The sequence below is a fragment of the Chaetura pelagica genome, unplaced genomic scaffold (assembly GCF_000747805.2).
Source record: "Chaetura pelagica isolate M959 unplaced genomic scaffold, ChaPel_1.0 scaffold194, whole genome shotgun sequence".
NCBI lineage: Eukaryota > Metazoa > Chordata > Aves > Apodiformes > Apodidae > Chaetura > Chaetura pelagica.
The window spans coordinates 613,084-635,998 of record NW_009952877.1 but is presented as its reverse complement, the minus strand read 5'-3'; the positions used below and the strand labels follow the sequence as shown (position 1 = coordinate 635,998).

General features: G+C 40.3%; 1 protein-coding gene across 1 annotated transcript in view; it reads right to left on the bottom strand.

Annotated features, from left to right (window-relative positions):
• Positions 1-22,915, bottom strand: part of ALK (anaplastic lymphoma receptor tyrosine kinase) — a 330,133-nt gene that overhangs the window by 59,439 nt on the left and 247,779 nt on the right. The window contains exons 5-7 of the mRNA XM_009995276.1: positions 21,299-21,430; positions 12,355-12,486; positions 10,185-10,285 (exon numbers count right to left, since the gene is read on the bottom strand). Coding sequence (XP_009993578.1) covers positions 10,185-10,285; positions 12,355-12,486; positions 21,299-21,430 — 365 coding nt within the window. The remainder of the gene's footprint in view (positions 1-10,184; positions 10,286-12,354; positions 12,487-21,298; positions 21,431-22,915) is intronic.

Sequence of the window (22,915 nt, the reverse complement as noted above, 5' to 3'; positions counted from 1 at the left end):
CCAGCTCTTTGTTGATAAAGACCATATATATAAAAATACATACATATTGCATGCAGAAGCTGGGTCTCATTTCAATAAACAATAGAGCTGAGATTGCTGAAGAAAGATTCATTGAAGCTAACAGTGTAACAATGGAATTTTGGACACAAGGAAGTGTTAAGCACAGCATCTAGCATCCAAGCATATTAAAAAATAACCCTCTGTTTTTTCACACTTCTATGCCAACACCTAACTCAGGACGCTGGAAAATAAAATTATATTTTACACAGAAATACCTGACAACATTATTTACTTTCTTGCTTTGATAGGCTAGAACATTCATATCCATTTCTCAGCATAATGCACAACTGCAAGATTTTGCTTGCTGTTACTGTCTCATGTATAAGTCTGTCCTGGCAGACAATTAAGACTTAGATGTTGAAAGAAGTGTTGATATTATTTCTAGATTACAATCACAATTCTGAGGTGGGTGAAACAAAATTCCAGGTATTAGTTATGTTAATTATCAGTAATGAATTTAGGTAAACAACACAGTTCATCTGCCTGTCTCCAAAGTTACAAAACCAACAGTAATTGACTACACTCTAAAACAATGACAGAGACCAAAAATCCTAGATGTAGCTCTTCTTTCTTTTCAGTTCAAAATTCACTGCACTTGCTTGGAATCATTCCTGGGTCTGTTGAACTCCTAGCATGTGTGATGCATGCATTGGTACATGCAGTGTACAAACTGATATACAAGTAAGGGTGCACGAATCTATCTCATTGTAACCACAGATGTTCAAGACTGATATTTTTTGTAGTTCCACAAAACATCACTGGGGCCTACCAACCAGACTACAGCACTTCTGGGGACAAACCACTGCTCAGGTCTGACTACCAGCTCACCTTTCACCCCAACTCTGGGAAAGGATGTGTGGAGTCCCATGTCCATTTCCACAAATTTAGACAGTGGAAACCATAGGATGAAATGTGAGGATTTTCACCTTGCAGACACCAGAGAGAAAAAGAGAGCTGAGCAGGACTGCAAAGAACTGCTTCAAATACAACACAAAGTGATGGCCAGGGCAGCAGCTGGGGATGGCTCAGTTCGTATCCACAAGTTCACCAGAACCAGCAGTGGTGGAAGAGGCTGCTGACAAAGGTTTATGGTGTAGGAGGCTGGTATTTTCAGACTTGACATCTGCATGGTTACTCGTAACTTTCAGTGCCTACACGGACTTCATGTCAAGTGACAATCAAGATTAAATAACATGTTGGGTATTTTATATTTTCAAGTGCCTGTGAAGTGTGACTACTGAAATTATAGTGAAGATTGATCTCCCTTAAATACCAATAGAATACCTTTCAGACCCACTTAAGTAATTCCCCTTGAGAAAAAATATCAGGACTAAACTTTTTTAATTATTATTTGTAATGACTTAGGAGTGCCAGCGGACCTTTAAAGCAGTCAAGATATAGCAGGGAAAGCAAGTCCTCTTACTGAGAGTCCACTTGTGAAACACTTTTAGGACCCTGATGCCAACTCCACTGTAATATACTATGTGAAATTTCAAATACAGGTAAGTTGGAGCAACTTCACTGAGCCATTTTGACAGTTCAATATTTGAGGGGTAAAGCCCTGAAGTTCCCACTGTGCAGCAGCTTTCAATCCTCTGTCTCTTCTGGAGGCCTTCCAGACAATAAGAGGCAAAACCTACATGATCAGAAGGAAGAAAAGTGTAAGCTTTTTATAGCTATTAATGTAACACTACAGCAAAAGCTGAACCAATTGATGAATTGGTATGGATGCCTTTGCACATATGTTAGCTGTTTGAAGGAAAGACACAGCTGGCATTGGACATGGGAGATCAGCTCGTTGGCAAAGTGCAATATGCCAACTCTAATTATCGGGCTCCAAGTAAATCGATTGGCACTGTGTCTAAATGGGCATTTTTGTCTGTGATTTTCATGGTTTCTAAGCTTCATAGCAGGGTAGTCCAGGTCTTTTCACATCTGTTGAAGTGAACCAGGGCAGATGATGAGCTGGATGTCATAGTAATGAGTTGGATGTCATTCATCCTAGAGAATACGGCACCAGTGATGACAGATGGTACTACATACATGTGTCCTGTAAGTAGAGCGGCAGTGCATTTGGAAAAATCTAAATCTAGGTTGTTGGTGGCATACCCCTAACATTATATATCAAATATCATCCTCTGTGTTAAACCAGCAGAAATACATTCAATTAAGCACTGCAGGTGGACATTGGCTCTACAGAACCTTGCTTTCCAGTTTTAGAACCTGTCATAGCTGGAAATAAGTTGTTCATATGCAAGCCCACTGACTCAGTAAATTAAATGCTCTAAAGTAATTTGAGGAAAACTAAAGGGAGAGCTCATGGTATACACACAGTATATTGAGGCAAAACTTGGGTCAGATGGCACTGTACTCCAAACACCATCTGCAAAGACGCTCTCTGAAAATCCCCTTAACTTCTGAGTTTGTGGAATTTTGGAACTGACAAACAGGAGACTCAATTAATCTAAGCATGAACAAAAACTGAATTCTTACCAATATCAACAGGGCTTAGCAGGTTTAACCTGGTGAAATAAAACAAGGAGGGTAAAGTTTCCTAGTACAATCTGTGTAATTTCAAAACCAATGCAGAACTGAGACTTGTCTTTTACTTATTTATGCACAAAATAAATAAAATACTGAGAATCTTCTGGGTGCAGTTTGGGCCTGTTTACACCTGTGAGTCTACTTCAATGGCCAGAAACATCAAGTATGAACTAGTGCTTAGATGGCTGACAGGACCAATGACATGCACACAGAGCAGCATAAATAAAACATTCCTCAGTGGCACCCTGGAGAGCTGCTGTTTCTTTTTCCTCCCTTTCTCAGTGGCAATGTCCTTGGCTATTAGCATAAAGGTCCTAGCTGGCAAGAAAAGCTAGTTGTCTTTAGCACAAGTAACCAAAGAAAGTGGAAAGTATGAACATACTTCAAACAGGCCTTTTAACAGGTATTTTTAAGAGATGGAGAAGAGCCTACAGGCACCCTGCTCCCAAGGAACTGCAGTAACTGGATCCCAGTGGCAGCTCTCTAGCTACCCACACCCCAGCTCTGCACCACAGGCTTATATCTTGTGAGATGGCACAATTTTCTGTTCTCATGCCCCCCGTCCTTGCCCCCACAAATAATACTTGCTCAAAGGAACTGCTCAAAATATTCCTGACCAGGAACTGTGGGTTCTTGAAATACAGGAAGTTATTTTTCTGAAAAACATAGCTCTTGTCTTGGGTCTTATTCACTGAACAGGAAACAGTAGAAGTTGTTTTCAGATGTGAATGCACTGATCCAGCAAATGTAAGCCAGGCATTAAGGAAGCTTGGAAAACACCTCATCACTGGAAGAGCAACAAAAGCTGCAAGTAGGAATATGGCTTATGCAGAATTAGACAATGGCTGCAGACACCTTTGCCAAGTCTCAGTAAGTTGTGTACATGAATATGAACTATGTTTGAGGCATGAAGTTTATCACATTGGCAATATTTTCTTACTAGAAATGAGAAATGCTTGCACACAACAGCACAAGCAAAAACCATCTAATAGGACTGCTCAGCAATTCAGAGTTGAAGCCTTATGAACAAGACAAGTGACCAAAATGTCTTTTTTCTGTTCCTTGTCTAGATCAAAAACTGGGCATCATCTATCTCTCTTGTACTCTGCTTGCACTTCTGCTTTTGCTAAGGAAACAGATGTGCAAGTAAAAACCTTACTTAAATGATAAAATTATAATTAACTGACCTGATCACATAGCTTTAAAATACCTGGGCTGGCAAGGGAAGCTTGTCTTTTATATGAACAGATTCTCGTGTTATTTATTCTCACATCATTTCTTACTTATGTTTACTTTTGTAAAACCAAGACCTTAACTTACATTTCAGGAAACAAACAAATGTAAAAATAAACATGACAACAAAAGAGAAAGAAAGAGTAAGAGTTCATAAATTTGCTGCCAGAGTACTGTGGAATGACCAGGCCTTCAAGAAATTTCAGATATTATAGAACCTCCAATCAAATCACATGGAAGCCAGGTGGCAAAGGAAGCAAGAAAAGATAAAGACAGTGAATAAGCTGTACAGATTTTAAAAACACTTCATACAAAGGATGCTAAAAGCATTGTGCAAAATGAAGGACAGGAAGGACTGTGTTTGAGGCATACCTATGTTGCATGTTTCATGCTCATAAATGTTTCGAGTCAATGTTATTACCATGTACCCTTCTAAGTTATTGAAAACTCAAGGAATAGAAGAGAAAAAGACACATGTTCTGCAGGTGTCAGCATGGGGCTCAGAATGCACAGGATTTATAGTATTGACTTACATGCTTTACAAAAGCTACAACAAATGCATAGAAAAGAAAACAGAATTAATAACCACAGAGGATTAAAACACCTTTATATACATCTTTATAAGCCTGAACGAGGCTGTTTTACATCAACATACTATATAGTTATTTTCTAGAGAGAATATATTTACATTTAAAAAGTAATCTCATGTTTAAAAGAAGTCTGGCTCAATTTAGTACTTACATAATATGAGATAAAATAAGATGACATAACATAACATAACAACATAACAAACATAACATAACATAACATAACATAACACGGTGGCTTTCAAGAAATAGTTGAAATGTCAAAATAGCATGAAGAAAATATTTTCATTATTTTAAACATGGCCAAAACCACAAAGCTCTTTTACTATTACAGGAATCTAATTTAATTTTTTTTTCAGCGCAATTATACCCTTTAAAGTGTTCAACCCAGGATCTAACAGAAAAATGAAGTAATCTAGCTCCAAATCACAATGTAGTCCCTCTTGCAAAGAGTCACCTTCTTTTATAAAGATGAATGCATTAACATTTAAGGCTAATTTCAAGTTTATTATCACGCAACACCACCTCTGTTGTCTTTCTTCTTCACTATAGCCTACACAAAGCCTGCTTGCATAGTGTTTATTTCTCAGATATGGCACTGAGGTGTATCACAGATTCCCTTGTGCTGAACAAACCAGTCTTTCTAAAAATCAGTCTCCAGACTGTTCATGTTTCTGTAGTGAATTTCTAACAGAAGCAATAGTTATTATTTTCAAAATGAGGAAACTACCCCATGATCCTCTTTTCCTTTTGACCCGGAGCAGGAGAAATGACTCCCACTCATAGGAGAGCAATCACAATGTGAAGAGAAGGGGTGAATAATGCTATGCTTTATTGCTCAAGCTCTGTAAAGTCTGCCTTTAAATCAAGGTACTATTTGGATTTGTTTTTCACACATCATATGCATTCCTATGCTTAATTACGTGTGCTTTGTTTCCAATAAACTTCTACATGTGGGTTAAAAGATTTTCACTCTTGATTACTGGAACTCAGTTTGGTTCCTGAAGCATTTAATGAGCTTTTTGTGTATCCCTTTTTCTGGCTACTTCAGCGTAATGGAGCATCTCTTCATGACTATGCATACCACTTTCTGTATTCTCCCAAGATTTAGAAGTGTCACATTTTCCCTCTACCATATAAACTGGGTTTTAAACACAGTTAATGGGGACAATCAGCAAAGGACTCTACCAAATGTGTAATATGAAAAAAGATAACAAAGACTGTCCGGACTGCAAACAAGATTCTTTGAAGCCAGGATACATTAGCCAAGATTTAATAAAACAATAAAAAGAAAAACTAACTGAACAAATAACAAAGGGCAGCATCACAAACTAACCACTTTGACCTGTGAAAAGTGCTGAAGAACAAAGAAAATGAAAATACAGAGCTGCTCAAAAGAAACAGGAACAAAGTGCAATACACAGTTATACAGAAAGTGGAAGGCACATTAGGACAAATCCCAAAAGTGTAGGGAAAAAAAAAGACTATGTTTCTTACTCTGTCTCCTGCATGCATTTTAACTTTTGACACATATGGGGCAGTACAAAGTAGACCAAGCTGAATTTCTCCCTTTTTAAATTAATAAGGATTCTCCCACAGGGCACAGGAAATCATATGGGAGCACAGTCTGTAAGCAGCCCTGCACACTCCTGGTGACCAACTTGGAGCAGGGGAGAGCACCAAGATGGAGGGTTGCACTTGTCCAGCACTGAGCAGCAATATGTATGTCAAAGATCATCCAGGCTCTGGAGTCTCCAAATGCTAGTGTCACTACTATTGCAAACAGCTGCCTAGAATCTCAGCAGGGAAGCTGTTTGTACCAGGTCACCCCACAGGTCTCCAGGGTGTTAGCAGTCATTTTCTCAGACTGTTCAGTTGTTTCCATGGCCAGTCTGTCACAGTGGAAAATTAAACAGTCAGGCCAAAGGAGAAAAAAGAAGTCTGAACAAACTCACTGTGGACTGCCTGACTGCTGCCTTATCAGCATGGAGTCCTGGTTCCATGGACATTCTGGCCAAAAACCAAAATCTTCCAACCTGGTAAACAGTACTGCCACAGGTAATGCTTCTCATGCTGAGGCTGAAGTAGTTAATTCCTATATACACCTCAGGCTAAAAAGCAGGGGGTCAGCAATTGCTACAGTGGGTGTAACTGTCTAACATAACTGTATAAAATAAAAGCAATTCTAGGGATAAGAGGAAAAAATAGTAGTTACAGTGAACAGCGGGTGTAGTAGTGCCCCAAACCTTCCACATAACAGAGGGAGGAGTCAAGATCAGGGATTTCTGCTGGCCTTCTTGCTCTCAGAGCTTGCAGTATATGGCCTTTGATAAAGTCTTCTGCACAGAGCAGGGGTGAGAGGTGAGTGAGCCGAGTAGCCAGGGCAGCATGTTCAGTCTCAGGTCCAGTAGTTTAGCTGAGCTAGACATTGATACTTGGGTAGACACAGCATACAAGAAGAAGGAAAAATGTAAAATGACAGGCTTAAGGACAGCCTCCATCATTAATACATATTGGTGCAGGATGAGAGTTTAGAATCATAGAATCACAGAATCGAGGTTGGAAAAGACCTTCAAGGTTAGCAAGTCCAACCATCCACCCTACAACCCTAACCACTAAGCCATCTCCCAAAACACCACATCCACCTGTTTTTTTAACACCTACGAGGATGGTGCCTCCACCACATCCCTGGGCAGCCTGTTCCAATGCCTCACCACTATTTCTGTGAAGAAATTTTTCCTAATATCCAATCTGAACCTCCCCTAGAGCTACTTGACCCCCTTTTCTCTTATCCTATTGCTGGTCATTAGGGAGAAGAGGCCAACATCCACTTCACTACAGCCTCCTTTTTGGTATTTGTAGAGAGAATGAGATCTCCCCTTAGCCTTTACCTCTCTAGGCTGAACAGTCCCAGCTCCCTTTGCCTCTCCTCAAAAGACCTGTTCTCCAGACCCCTTATGAGCCTACTTGCCCTTCTCTGCACCCTCTCCAGCACCTCAATGTCCCTCCTATACTGCAGTGCCCAAAACTGCACACAGCACTCGAGGTGCAGCCTCACCAAGGCCAGGTAGAGGGGTAGAATCACCTCCCTGGTTCTGCTGGTCGCGCTATTCCTGATGAAGGGCAGAATGGTGTTGGCCTTCTTGGGCACCTGGGCATGCTGCTGGCTCATGTTCAGCCAGCTGTCAATCAGCACCCCCAGGTCCCTCTCACCTGGGCAGCTCTCCAGCCACTCCTCCCCAAGCCTGTAGCCCTGCTGGGTGCTGATGTGGCCAAAGTGTTGTATCTGACATTTGGCCTTCTTGAAACTCATACAATTGGCCTTGGCCTGTCCAGATCTCTCTGCAGAGCCTCTCTGTCCTCAAGCGGATTGACACTTCCACCCAATTTAGTGTCATCTGCACACTTACTGAGGGTGCACTCTATCCCCTCATCCAAATCATCAATAAAGATGTTAAACAAGAGCAGCCCCAGCACTGAGCCCTGGGGAACACCACTTGTGACCAGCCGCTGACTGGATTTAACTCCATTCAACACAGCTCTTTGGATCCAGCCATCAAACCAATTTTTAATCCAGCAAAGCATATGTGCATCCAAGCAACAAGCAATCATATTCTCTAGGAGAACGCTGTGGAAAACCTTGTCAAAAGCCTTGCTAAGTCAAGGTAGACAACATCCCCAGGACTTTCCTCATCCAATAAGCAGGTCAGCAATTTGAGGCAAATCTCTCTGAGGTACTGGAATCATCTGTCAGAACTAGACATTATATAAGTGAATATGCAAGGAGAGCAAGCAGATATCTAAATGAGTATGTGAGCTGGATCAAACACAAGAGGAAGGGCAGGTTTATAGCTTAAGAATAAATGAGTTGGATTCACACATACTTGCTGAGATCCCTTTGCCACATGAATAATGAGTGAGTTTTGTCAGTGGGATTTCAGTTGCAAGAGGATCTGTCCTGGCTGTGACATGGCAGATGGGGCTGTCAGCAGTGGCAGGTAAAAGAAAAACCATCTTTTAGTGCCTGAATTTGAGTCAGTTCAATTGGGAAGAGATTGAGGGTGAATAACTACAGGACATCATTATGGTACTTTCACAACTTCTTTTTGACCATAATTTCATTATAAGGAAGTTTGTTGGCACCTATTGAGGGAATAAGTGTGTAAGAGGGGGAATATCTCCTTTCTCCTCTTGTGCTGTGCTGAAAAGTGGAATTAAATTATTCTGCTCACAGACAGATTGTTGCAGTAAAATAGAATATGAAGCCACCAGGGGCTTATGAGATGAGTTTTTACACTATATGAAAAGGCAAGAGGCAAAACCCTTGCCGAACTCCTTCACTTTTTATTACTGACAGCTGCGATGCTGGATGTGTCAAGATGTCTTTTACGTGCCAAGGGGCATGACAGTGGTGGGATGGCATGTAAGCAGATGAAATGCATGGCAAATTCTCCCCTGATAGCAAGTTCAATTATTTGTGCTGTTGTATGCACAAGAAAAACAAAACAAAACATTCTGGGAAATCATTCACTCTGATTCCTGTATCAAGTGGATTAAGAAAAGACTTGCTTTTGCTAGTCCATGTGAGAACAAGGCCTTAAAATATTCAGAACCTGCATATTCCTCTGTCACAGAAGGAAAGAAAAAAAAAAGATAGAATATATTTCCTAAAGAAGGAGGACACAAATATATAGAGAGAGTAAAAACAGATGCACTTTGCTATATGGACTGAGAAGTGAACCAAACTTTAAGCCAAAGAAACACCATCTTCTATGTACCTTCATTCCAGAGAAGTTGCTAATGCATCCTTTCTTGTCCTTTGTGCATTTTAAGATCAGTGGGCCAGGGAGAATCTGATTTTTTTGTCTGTTCAGTTCTCAGCTAACAAACACCAAATTGTGCTTTGTTGGCATCCATTTTCCCAAATCCCTCTGTTTCAGGATCCAGGAGCTCCTGTGACTTTAGGGGTGACCATTCAAAATGTGCAATGCTCTGAGGCATTAGCCATGGTTCAAAGTCCTAACTCATTAATAACTTCTATCACTGATAATATAATCTGTGAGGTCATAGACTAGAGTAAAAAGGTGCAGACAGGTCATCTTTCTGTAATCTTCACATTAGGGGCTAAGTACAACAGACTCAGAAAAGACAATAATTTGTGCAAGGTTGACAAGCCTTGATATAGCTGCTTAAGTTGATGTCTTAACACTGTCAACAGCTTTTATGTTTCAGTAAGAAGCTGGTTCCCTTCTACATTGTTTTAGCTCTGCTGTTGTGAACTTCAGTGCACCTATGAACCAGGCTCACATGAGGACTGGTGGGCTTGAGGTGCAGCATGATGGAGACCTGACATCTCAAATCCCAGCTGTGCTACAGAAGGCATGCACTATATTTCCTGAGCAGCTCAGGGGCAGTCATGAGCCTGCTTTATATTGGATCTTGCAAATTCAATGTTTGTTCATGTAGTTAGCTGCTGCTTTGCATTTATGTAATGCTGGCTGCCCTAAACTTGCAATACATTATGTGAAGCCACACATGAGGACAAGATATGCCAAGCTTTTTAAAGCACATTTTGTGGCATTTCAAGCAGCTAACCATATACTTCCCCCGCACGCAGGTGCATTAAATAAATACATTTTAGAAATAGACCATCAGAGAAAGTGGTTGCTGTGCTACCGAGCTAATGCCTATATTTGAAAACCAGAGTCAGACAGACCAAAAAGCTATACAAATTGCAAATAAAATAGCATTAGGACTTGCCTCACAGGGGGAGTTCCTCAAAGGAGCTGGAAATGCAGTGCTGGTCATGACAGTGTTTGCTATTGCTGGTACTTTGCTGGTGTTGAGGAGGAGGGCACAACCTGGATAAAGAGCAGGAAGAAAAGTCAAACTGCAGCACTCACCTGGTTTCAGGGTTTGTGAAACCTCTTCAGAGGCTTCACCTAACATATATACTCAGAAAACAGATTTAAGGAATCTGTCTACCCTCCCTCTAGAGCTCTCTTTTGTTCTTACATGACTTCAGATTAATTCTCCTTGCAAGGTTGGATAACAAAATATATATTTTACAAATGAAAAGTACCTTGGTAGATAATACATATCTTGGCCAACTTGGAAGAGAATATTTACCTTGGCTAACCATAAAACAAAATACAACTATGTCAAAATGCCACCAAGAATAATATTAATATGGCTGGAGGCGTCTTTGCTCCTTTAGTAATTTGCTGTAACAAGAGGAACAAGGTCAGTAGTAACACTAGGGTTCTTCCATGGCAGATCTGCATGAAAAGGTCTGTATTTACAGTATTTCAGGTCCACCTTCCAGCTCAGGTGGGTACCACTACTTAAAGCCCCATTATTTGGGCTTTCATTGAAATTGCCTTTACAGCATAGACAAAGCATTAATCAGCAGAACTTTATTGCCACCTCCCTACATTTCTGGCTCATTGCCTTAGTGTTGACCTATACTTCCACCAGTTTGTGGTCTATAATACTGTGGGCTGAGCTATCAGATAGCATAAATGCACTGTAGACTATACCACTTCACACAAAAGTAGAGAATCCTACTCTTCATGTTTAACTTTGATGTTATTATTGTATCCCTCTATCCTCTGCACCTCGGCAATTTACATTATTGCATTACAAAAAAGCTTATACTGTTTGCCAAAACTCAACCAGCAGTTCATTGGTTCAAAAACTCAACCAGTTCAATCATCAAGGTATAAACCTTCAATGGCTTGTATGAGAAAAACTAGAAATGGACTACTGGGATTTGGCTAGAAGAATCAAGTATAGAAATATTATACATAGAAGTGGAACTCAAGAGACAGTGAAGAAAAGAAAAATTACAAAATGAGAAGTGGAAAAAAGAAGCCAAACAGAGAAATGGAGGAAGTAAATAGAAAAACTGGAAAGGAAAGACCAGATCAGTATGGAGGAGGGAGACGCAGACGAATACTTTGTGTAACATTGTTCAGAGAGTGTCCTGGTTTTAGCCAGGATGAAGCCAATTTTCCTTTTACTGACTTTTTTTTTTTTTTTTTTTTTTCCCTTCAGTAACCTCTCTTTTAACTAGTAGTAAATGTCCTAGCTTGGATGGCTAACAAATGCTGGAATGTTTTTGCAATTGTTGGGACTTCAAGGTTACATCTTTGCCCTACCAGCTCAGACACTATAGGGAGATCTATGACCCTCCCCCCCCCCGGTAGGAGGTTGAATTAGACAGCAAAATTGGCAGAGATATTCCATTCCATATATCTATGTAAGCTCAGAGGAAGGTCAGAGATCACAGAAGACAACCACCTTCCTGCTTCTTTTTCTCTTCTCTTCTGTCCATGGCCAGTGTCCAGGGAGGACTCCGTCCATCCATCACCATTGACCCCCAGGCTCAAGCTCTTCTGACCCTTTCCAGCAGCTCTGGGATTTTTCGGGACTGTTTGTAGGAGAGTGCTGTGGGAGTTTCTGGGGGTGGGAGGAGGCAATAGGGCTCTGCACATTCCTGAACACATTTTTATATAACTGTACATATTTTCTCTTATCATCAGTGTTTAATTAAAGCTGTGTACTTTAGTTTTCAATCCAGAGCATCTCTCTCCTCATTCTCTCTCCTTCCCTACCTGGGTGAGAGGGGGAGAGGATAAAGAGCATTGTTGTCCATCCTGAGTCAAACTGTGACAGAGAGGGTCAAGATTAGTATCTGGTGACAGTTGTGGAAACCTAAGAAGCAGTCTATACTTTCAAGATAGAGAGTGAGCAGGATAGTATTTTGCTCAAAGCACTATGAGTGAAAAGATGGGTTTTGTTTCACTGGAGGCTGAATGTGTAAGGACATAGGAAAATGTGGCTTGTGTTTTTTCCCTCTCCCCACCATTTGTGTATCATTTTTACTCTCTGCTGTTCATTCTTTGACTTACTATTTACTCTCACATACCTTTGATTGAAGGAAAATAGTTGTGCTCCAGGCTTCCAATCCACCACGGAGAAGGGAGGGATGCAGAAGAGCCCTGCATCCAGCCACAGTCTCCTTCTTCAAATGAACAGTAAAAGCCAGAGGGAAGATTTTCTGCAAGAGGGAAAGACACACACACATAGAGAAGAAACCAGGTGAGCTTTTGGGCACACAGAAAAGCTGAAGTGACTATTCTGACCAGGTTTTTCAGGGCATGCAGGCGCCCCCACAGCTACTCAATCCTTTTGTGGGAAGTTATGCACATGCCTGACCATAGGGAGATAGTGGCAAGGGAAACAACCCACAGACTGAAACAAAGTGACTCCTCCACAGCTCTCATTGTCTCCTGAATACCTGGCCTCCACAGATTTACAGGTGTATATCCACCGAAGTGTACACCTTGGAGATGGCTTTCTTAACAACTGCTTCTGCAGCCTGAAACAAAGAAAGTTCACCCAACAGTCTAAGTACTGTTAAATTGGTATTCATTCATGGCGCCGGATGCACAGGGGACAGCTCCTCCAAAATGTGCGTGCCTTACAGGGTAAGGGGAGAGATATATATACAGCTCATACCTAATTATGTGTAATATTTCTAAGAAATACTTTACATATTCATTAGTTTCCCAATAAATTATTTACATAAGTGTCTGCCCATTATCACATGCGTGTTAAGTCCTTTGGGGTCTCTTGGGGGTCATTTACTTCATCCTTGAGTCTTCCTCACAGGAACTTTTGCCCAAGTTCTGTGTCTTCTCCTATTTATCTCTGCTGACTCTGCAGTAGAATTGGTTACGAAGACATCACTAGTCTTAGTTGAATGGCTTCTTTCTTCTTTAAGGACCCTTGCATTTCTTCCCTAAAACTACAGATGAGCTCACACAAAAAGGCTTTTACAACTCCCTAGCAGGAGGCCCAAATGAAAGATTTACACCCTACAAGCAGTTAACTATTTGAAGTCTGAGTTCAGTTAATGCTGTGTTTCATTCCCCCCTTTTCTTTTCTCATGGCAAATTATTTTGCAACAAGCTCCAGAGGGAAATCTTGGAAAGGGATTGTTTCTAACATGATTCCCCAATTCCTACAGTCTAAGTCTCTAGTCAACCCAGCTCAGCAATGTGAGCAATGACACTGACTCTGGTAAAGCACTAAATTGTTTTGTGCCTTAGTTTTTGTACTTGCCAATCTGTTTGGGGAGGTGAGTGGATGAAAAGAGGATAGCTTATTTTAAGCCATTATTTAAGGTTTTGAAGCCCACTGATTCTGTCAGTGGCTTGGGATTTCACACAGATTTTCAGCTCCAGATGATAAAGGTACAGTAACTTTTTTACTTTAAACTAACCAGTTTTAAAGTAATAGTAATGTCATTCAAGTTATAATGTAACTTCATGCCTTCTTAACCTCCTTCTCTATTTACATTGCAAGTTCTTCATACAGAGGGTGCAAAGCACTGCTCCTCTTGCCCTGAGCCATATGTACACTTATATACCATAGACGAATATCCTCTACTCATTCTCAAATCAAACATTTCCTTCAAAACTCTTTTTTTTTTTTCCCCCATCATCCTTAGTAAGCACTTACTGCCTTCTTAATTTCTATTGTTGTCTAGTTCAACTTTTCATTTCTCTTCTTTAACATGAGGCCAGACTTAGGACTTATTAAACAACCTCAGCATCAAACAAACCTTGTAAAATGCCATGTAAAATCACATCCATTATAACATGATCTTAACTTTTAGAGAATCACTTATGATCTTTAATATAGATCCTAGACCCAGGGTGCAGTTGACAACTTTGCCAGGTAGCAGAAGGCTTCTCAGTAGCAAGAGGGCACAAACTGGATTTTATGAGGAAAAAGGTAAAGCACAAAGCTATCTTGGCAGAAAAAGATGCCTTTTTCGTATAGAGTTACATTAGGCATTAAAGATGCCAGAAGAGAGGAAAAGCAAACAGTCATTTTACCCTGTTATGTAGGCTAACCAGCTATTGGGCAGTACAAGGCCCCTGAACACACTTGTTCAGGGTGAGTGGTCTTTCTTCCAATCAACCAGAAAAACTGCTGTGATGAACAGATGTAGCCACAAAAGGGATAATGATATTTCTGAACTTCCCAGAGTTTTTACACCATCGTGTACTAGAGACCAGCTTAGTTCACGTTTGTTTTTTACTTCATTGATTCCCCAAAAGTTTCTTCGTGGATTTGTTGTTGTTTTTGTTGTTGTTGTGGGTTGGCTTTGGGTGGTTTTTGGTTTTTTATTGTTTGTTTTTTTAAGAAAGGGAAATGAGACCAAAAAAGCATTCAAAACTGCAAGATAAACAGGAAATTTCACTTGCAAACACATTATAAACCCCTATATCCAAGAAATTAGTTTTCCATTCAGCTGCTTGTCAAAACCAGAAAAATATTTCTTCACTCACAGAATGGAAGTAAATGTAAATGCTAAAGCAAGATGATGTGCTGGTCATGTCATAGTGGCAATTTCACTAGCTTCCCTATGAGAAAAGGAAGCTCCAGATTTTGCTGTGATTATGAAGAATTTTTCCCTCTGAATGTTCTACTTATGAGGCACCAGAATCTAAGCCCCAGATTATTAAAAATGTTTAAATATCAGCAAAATCCCCTACCTAATATTGCAAGTCAATTACATACCTGCCCACAGGGCCTCGGTTTTTACTCTTATACCTCAAAAGGCAATTAATTGTCAGTGGCACATTCACCTATTCCTTGGTCTACCATGGGTAAACAACTGGGAAAAATTATAACTGCAGCATTTAGGCCATGAGTACATTATTTTCTGCTCTAGTGGGGCCAAATTTCAACCTGGAACCTGGCATGGAGGTGAGAGTCATGCTTCAATGCTATTTTGTGCAAGAATACAATTTTTTAATGAGAAGATCAAAATCTGTACCAGAGTTAAAACTTTTTCAAGTTTTTCCCTTTAAAAAAATCTCCAAATTCATTCAGCCTAGTCTGTTCATTCAGCCTGGGACTGTTTAGCAGAGTTTCTTCCTTGTGTTTTGCCCCTCTGCAGAACTGGATAATATTTCATTGCACAGCCTGAGGGTGAGATCCAAAGAAAGCGACATATAATGTGTCCTGAATTCCTACTGAAACAGTTTGGCTCAGTGTCACACTGAATTAATCTCATGGCCATATGCTATCTAGGATGATGTAAACAAGTCAGAGTAGCATGAAGATTCATCTAAGTAGCAATGCCTGCCTGCAGGCCAAAAAAAGCTCACTGTTGGTGAACAAGTAAGGGCAAAAATAAGAAGCTATTATTTTCCCCAAAAAATTCATTCCTCCTCCAAAAATTAATTTCTTATGAATTTTCAGATGTTCCATGCACTGGATGTATTTTCTCTGCTGCTCTTTCTTACTTTGAATACATACAGCACCTGTGATTGCAAATACTGCTTACCTACCAAAGAGGTCTTTGGCTAGCACTTCTCCATCAATGTGTACTTCTCAGTTTTCTGAAGGTTTATAATTCAAACTGATGTTAACACAGACACTGCGAGATGAGGGAAAGGTAATCTGACTTTATTGAAAAATCGCATAAATGAGGAGGCAAAAGTTACACCTACTGAAACCTGCCACACTGGATTTTATAATTAGCAACAGAAACCTAAAAAAATTTAGACCTCAGTAAGGTGTAGCTTTTGGGTATGGGACAGAGAATAGAGTAATTCAGTGAGACTGGAACATTGTGAGAATACAAGAGTCTCTGCTTTTGAGTGATGACTTAAGAGAAAAGCTGTAGGGTGCTAAAATTGTTCCTAACCAAGTCTTTTCAAGGATTCAGAATTATTTAAATTTTGCTTGAAAAGTAATTAAGTTCAAGGTTTTTTAAACATTTAATGCACACTTCTCGTCCTTTAATAGCAGGAAAAATTAGTAACTGGCATAATTTATGAAGTGGATGGAACATGCTCTTGATTAAAACTAGGTGTAAATCAATCAGATACTATAATTTAATCATTTGGGCCAAATTCCAGACATATATTATAAAAGGAATAAGCATAAAAGTCTACTCTGGCATGTATAGAACTTCACCAAATGTAGGAGGAAATCTCAGAAGACAAAAAGATCATCTACTCAAAGAACTTATAGAAGCACATGAATCTTAAACATAAGTTTCTTTCAATGGCTATCTCCATGCTACCAAAGTTGGTCTGCCAAATTCTACCAGAAATTATGCATTAAAAGGGAAAATACTTTCCAACACAGTCATTAAAAAGTTATCCTGTAATGCCAGAAGTCTTTGCCGAAAACAGAACTACCAGAGGATAGAATTTTTTGCTAGAGGTACAGCTTTTGATCAGGAGAGAAGCAAAAGGATTAGTGTATACAAGACAGGAACCGTAAGAGAGCACTGCACGGTAACAGGTTGCTATTTCAGAATTTTGTTTGCAGGGAGACACTGCTGCCCTGTATTTATCACTAAGACATAAATTCATCCACTGGTTTCTTCATGCATTTTTGCCTTGAGAACAAACTGGACCCTGTAGAATCAATTATCTCTGCTTTTTTGGTCACTCCCTCACATTATGACAAATTCAAACTTTATGGGTGCCTATTCTAGCTGCCATCTAGTCTTTTAACAGATGCATGCATGCATATTGTGCTCTAACCATACAGCAAAGACTGAGTCACTCCTTTCATCAATCAGATACCAGTCTTTCTTATGGCAATGTGTTCAATATCTTTAAATATTCAATGAGGAAAAGAGTGAAAATTACCCTATAGCACAGTGTTTATGAGATTTATTTGAAAGACGGAGGACAATACTTTCAATCCCTACTTCTGGTAAAATTTATAAAATGTGGAAGAGCAACCATGGGAGGGATCTGAGTAACCCTTTTTCTTGAGAAGTAGACCAGAACTCCAGATGACAGTCTTGGAAAATCTCAATGGAAACTGGAAATATGGGTTAAAATTTATTTAGGCAGAAGAAAGAATCAGTCCTGGGTTTGTCACATCTGGATGAATTCTCCAAATTCTGGGTCTCTAGATAAAAAAATATACTATCAGAACCCCCATTCTTTTTAATTTATTTTTTAAAAGTATAACGATTTCCTAACATGCTTTGACTGACCATTATTTTCCCAGGCTAAAGTTTTTGGTGAATCTGAGACAGAAATAAAAGTAAAAAGAGATGGATTAAACTGCTGAAACAAAGTCCCTCTTTATGAAAGCAGAGCTCTGCCAATTAACATCAGGAAATCATTTTAGTTTTAATCTCTGTCTTGTACCATACCAGCTATATCACATATATGATTCTCTGCTAAAAAAGAAGGACGTATCTTATTTTGTTGCAGTAAATTATAATACATTAAAGCATGAATTTATTTGCAAAGACGCAAGAACACCACTATCTACAGTCTTAATGTGTGTCTGCAAAGTACAATTTTGCAAAGTAATTTCCACTGTGGCACTTCTATGAGTCTGTTAAATCTGTAATGCCTGATAGCTAGGCATCTAGTTCCTCTTTGAAGCTGTCTTTTGCTCTTGCAAGAACTCAAACAGCAACATGCTTTTCTCTAGGAGTCACCCCTCTGTGATTTTACATTCTTTACATAGACTAATTGTTTGCATGTAGAACAAGCACTGTGACATTTCATTTGCCATTGATAAGTGAAGAGATGTTAACAAACAGTTGGCATTAGGGAGATTTGTTTCAGCTACAAAAAGAACAAAAATCAAATGTATAGGAGGGGAAGAAGGAAGAAAAAACCAGTGCCTGTGCACGTATAAGACTGAAAGGAACAAAACCAACAACAAACACCAACATCTTGTAGCTCAAAGACAGACTTTGGTTAAAAGCAATTTTGAAAGCTCCCCTGTCAGTTTTGAGCATGGCTGCATTGTTTTCTGACAGCTCTTTTGTGTAAGCAGAAGCATTTGGGAAACCCCTTTCTCTGCTTTATATATCTATCTAGTTGACAGCTGACTTAACATGAGACAGCAGTGTGCCCAGGTGGCCAAGAAGATTACCAGCATTCCAGCCTGCATCACAAATAGTGTGGCCAGTCAGAGTAGAGAAGTGGTCATGCCCCAGTACTCAGCATTGCTGACGCCACACCTCCAGTACTGTGTTCAGTTCTGGGCCCCTCACTACAAGAAGGATGAGGAGTTGCTGGAACACATCCAGAGGAGAGCTAACAAGCAGGTTAAAGCTCTGGAGAATAAGCCCTATGAGGAGAGGCTGTGAGCGAACTGGGATTGTTTAGTTTGAAGAAGAGGAGGCTGAAGGGAGACCTTATTGCTCTATACAACTGCCTGAAAGGAGGTTGTAGGGATGTGGGAGTTGGCCTCTTCTCTCAAGTGAATGATGACAGGATGAGAGGAAATGGCCTGAGGCTGCACCAGGGGAGGTTTAGACTAGATATTAGAAGGAATTTCTTTACCGAAAGGGTGGTTGGACAGTGGGACAGGCTGCCCAGGGAGGTGGTGGATTCACCATTCCTCAAAGTGTTTAAAAGAAATATAGATGTAGTGCTTAGGGACATGATTTAAGCACTGAATGGGTAGATTAGGTAATGATTGGTGGGGTTAGGTTATAGTTGAACTTGATGACCTTCAAGGTTTTTTCCAACCAGGATGATTCTGTGATTCTGTGAATCACTTTTTGCCACACTTGCAAAAAGCTGATTGAAACATCTGTGTTGCTCAGGAGCAAAATGACAACCGAAAAGGTGAAAGATGACATATGTGTTGAGTTAGGACGTCATGCAGATGTAGCCGACATCTACAACATCAGATCATTCCTCCGTTTTGTGTGAGAAGCTTTATGCCAACTATATTCAACATAGTAAAAAAGGCAGAAGTCAAGAAATCAACAGAATTGAGCAGGCTTGTAAGTGGATATGCTGACACACCCACAACTCAAACTCTTGCTAAGAGTTTTGTTGCTTGAGTGGACGATGGTGCTTTTCACACCTTTTCGCTAGCAGTAAGAATTCTCATTTCCAGCACCTGCAGTTGAAAATAAGCCTCTCCTCAAGCTAGAGAGTGATGCTTTTCCAAACAGGTAGTTAAATATATTCTGCTTTTTACATTTTCTCATTTACATTTTCAGAACTTTCTTTGCTGACATCACTGTAAGTTTTACATTGTTGTATGGAAATAGCTACAGACAAATGCCGCATGGAGAGAGAAAAGGCAACCAAAACAACTTCTTTGGATACTTCGTGTGAGATTGAGAAATTAGTCACTTCACCAACTGGCTCATCATGGAGGCAGCTAGGGACAAACGCAAAGTCAGCCTCCTGATATGTGAATATGGATGAGACACCATTCACAGGTGCACCCAATGATTGAAAATAACAGATTTCTCTAGGCCTGCCCCATCCTATGGTGACTGGTACAATTCCATCCTGTGAGCTCTGCTGTTCCCACTGGTGTAGCCAACATTATCCTCACAAGGCAGAGCCTTTTATAGCAGAAAGACACAACAGTGTATCTGGATATATATTTGACCAGAAATAATAGGTGTCTCTACTTCCAATTAAATGAAAATGCATTCAACATTCTGATTATCATAATTTGCTAGGTTTTGGGGTGTTTTTTTTAAGTGTGTAACACCATAGAAATAGCATTATGTTTTAGAGCTCTGTTTAATAGCTTTTGGGAAAAAAAAAAAAAGTTTTCAATACTAATATGAAACATTATTAGTTCTAGGAAGCTGCAAGCATGCAGTGCAAGTGCTCACCGTTACTGTGAAAGTGAATTTATTGTTCACTGAGTGTATGTTGTTGATGAACATAATTTCAAACTGTAGCAACCTCTAACATGATGGAGAAGTGTATCATTTCAAGCTTTTAACAAGTGTACTAAATTATCCCAGGTCAAACGATTGTTCTCCACGCCAATAAAATCTGTTACTTTCTTTCTTTGTTAGCAGCAAAGAACAGGGATCTGCTAGAAGTTGTCACTCTTAAGTTTAGGCTAGAAACAGCAAAACTCTGTTAGTCTAGACATCACATATATCAACACAATTGTTTGAATTACTTTTGTTAGATTCTCCTCTGCTCTAGCTGTTGCATATGAAAGCTAAACTGAGAATAATTTCCTTTTCTATTTCAAAGGCTTTTGTCAAGGCTGGTATTTTTGTCAGAGAACACATTTTTTTGCATATGAAATCAGTGCAGATCTGTCAACTGAAGAACATAGGCTAGATCAGCTACTACACGTACACTTTACATTGGTAAACAATGAACTCTCAACAATTATTATTTTTTATACCCAAGGACAATCATACAGTTGACAATCCACCATTCCCATCTATAGACTAGCAAAGGGTAAGGTACTGGAGACAGAACATGCAGAGGTATAGGAAAAGAGATAAGGCATATTCGAGATGGTTAAAGAAGGTCCTAAAGTATCTAGGTTATGCAGCACAATTACAAAGCATTCAAGCACAAGCTTGAGAAAACAGGCTGCTATCTATCTTCTGTTGGGGTTTACTAGACTACTGACTGCTGAAGGGAGGATAGAAAACAAGAGGAATTACAAGCACACAGGAACTTGTCAAAGACAAGCTACTGGCTCTAATGATTTCTCATATTAGACATCTTCTTCCTCCCCCTTCTTCCACGTGCTGTGCTACATTTTGATTAAAAGCTCTAACAAACTACACGTATGACAATTCATTCTGGCTGTAACTCCTTTGCGTTTTTGATCAGGAATTTGGAGGAGATGAAGGACTAAGAGCATCTTGAGAACCTGCTGCAGAACTAAGGCAGGCAAGTATCGGAACATATTAAACCGTTGGCCCCAGGCAGGCACCCAGAGAAACTAAATGAGGATACTGATCTTTTGATAGCACCAAATTAGTCTTAGTGTAAAGTCTCATGCATAAAAATTCAAAACAATCAAGGTGTTTGGAAAAGGAAGATGCAGCCTGGGGGTTGGAATTTACTCACTGCACATATCTCCTTCATCTTCTCCCTTGGGGCAGTCCCTGATGAAGTCACATGCCTGCCCCAGTCTGATTGCTGTTCCATTCCAGCAGCTGAAAGAACCCTCCAGAGACATTTTTGAGCCAGAAGCAGATCCTAGAGGAGAAAGAAAATAAAAAACTGTCATGATTTTGGGCCTAACAAGACAACAAAGAAACTTACCACTTGGCTGCTCACCCAAATCCCCCCAACACACTGTGGCATGGAGAGGACAAAGGCCAACTTCACCGATTAAAGTCAAGGGCAAGACAAACTCAACCTGGGGAAAAAATAATAATTTAATTTCTCACTAATTAAAATGCACACAGGACACATGCAACACACAGAGCAGTGCTTGCATATGTTATCCCATCCCTCCCTTTCTCCCAGGCCCAAATAACTTTGTTCTGGGTTTCTCTGACTCCTTCCCCCCAGCAGCACAGGGGGACAGGGGATGTCAGTTTAGAGTCAGTTCACAGGCTGGTGGTTCCTGCTGCTCCTTCCTCCTCAGGAAGAAGGATTCTATACAGTCACTTCCCCTGCTTCCCCAGGGGGTCCCTCCCTTCATGAGTCCTTCCCACGAGGTCCGGAGCTGCTCCAGCCTGGGCTTCCCACAGAGTCACAGGCTGCTTCGGGAACAAACTCCCCTGGCACCGGGGTCTTCCAAAGCTGCGTAATCAGAGTCCACTGGCAGCAAATCTGAGTCCACTGGCCACATAATCCAAGTGCACAGGCCAAGTTCTCCCCTCCTGGTGACTTCAGGGAATGTTCCACCACGTTCCTCCATGAGTGCAGGGGCACAGCTGCCATCTCACCATGGGTTGCAGGGAACCTTCTGCTTGGGAACCTTCTTCCCCTTCTTCCTCACCAACCACCAGCACCGCTCTGCCTCTCCAGCAGCTCTTCTCCCTTAAGAGCTCACTCTGCTCAGGCCTTTATCAGTTCTTTCGTATGTTAATCGCAGAGGTGCACCTGTTGTCCCTCTAATGGCTACTTGGCTGGTTTTGGAGCAGCAGGAGCTTCTTGGCTTCTTACAAGAGCCACTCCTGGGGCACTTCCCCTGCTACCAAATATCCCGCCAAACCAAACCAGCACAAAACCACTTCAAATTAATGAATCTTCTTCTTCTCAACCAATAGGTCACAGGATCCTGAATAGCACTGAAGGGGAGAACATCTTGTGAAATCCTCTCAGTCCAATCATTATTTGATAAAGTTATGATTTTATTTTGATTGAGCTGTTTAATCTTGTCAAATATCTAATAGTCTACCAAACATAAAACTTCAGTTCCCCAGGAATTTTTAGCACTCTAACCCAGAAGGTACCTTTGACCTTTAAAAAGAGGGTTGAAATCCTGCAGGTTGCTCTGCGGTATTTCTCAAGAACAACATGATACACATGACAGATTAGTATGTGAATTTACTGCTAGACTGACAGTCTTGAAGATTGATATTCTCCCTGTGTAGCTCATGAATAACATGGCTACATGGTTTGGAAAGAACAAACGCTTTCATCATACCCTACTGTCAACATTCATTATGTATCACTTGGAGGTATCATGTTGTTGAATTCTTCCTGCAAGGGAGAAAACAGTCTGATCTT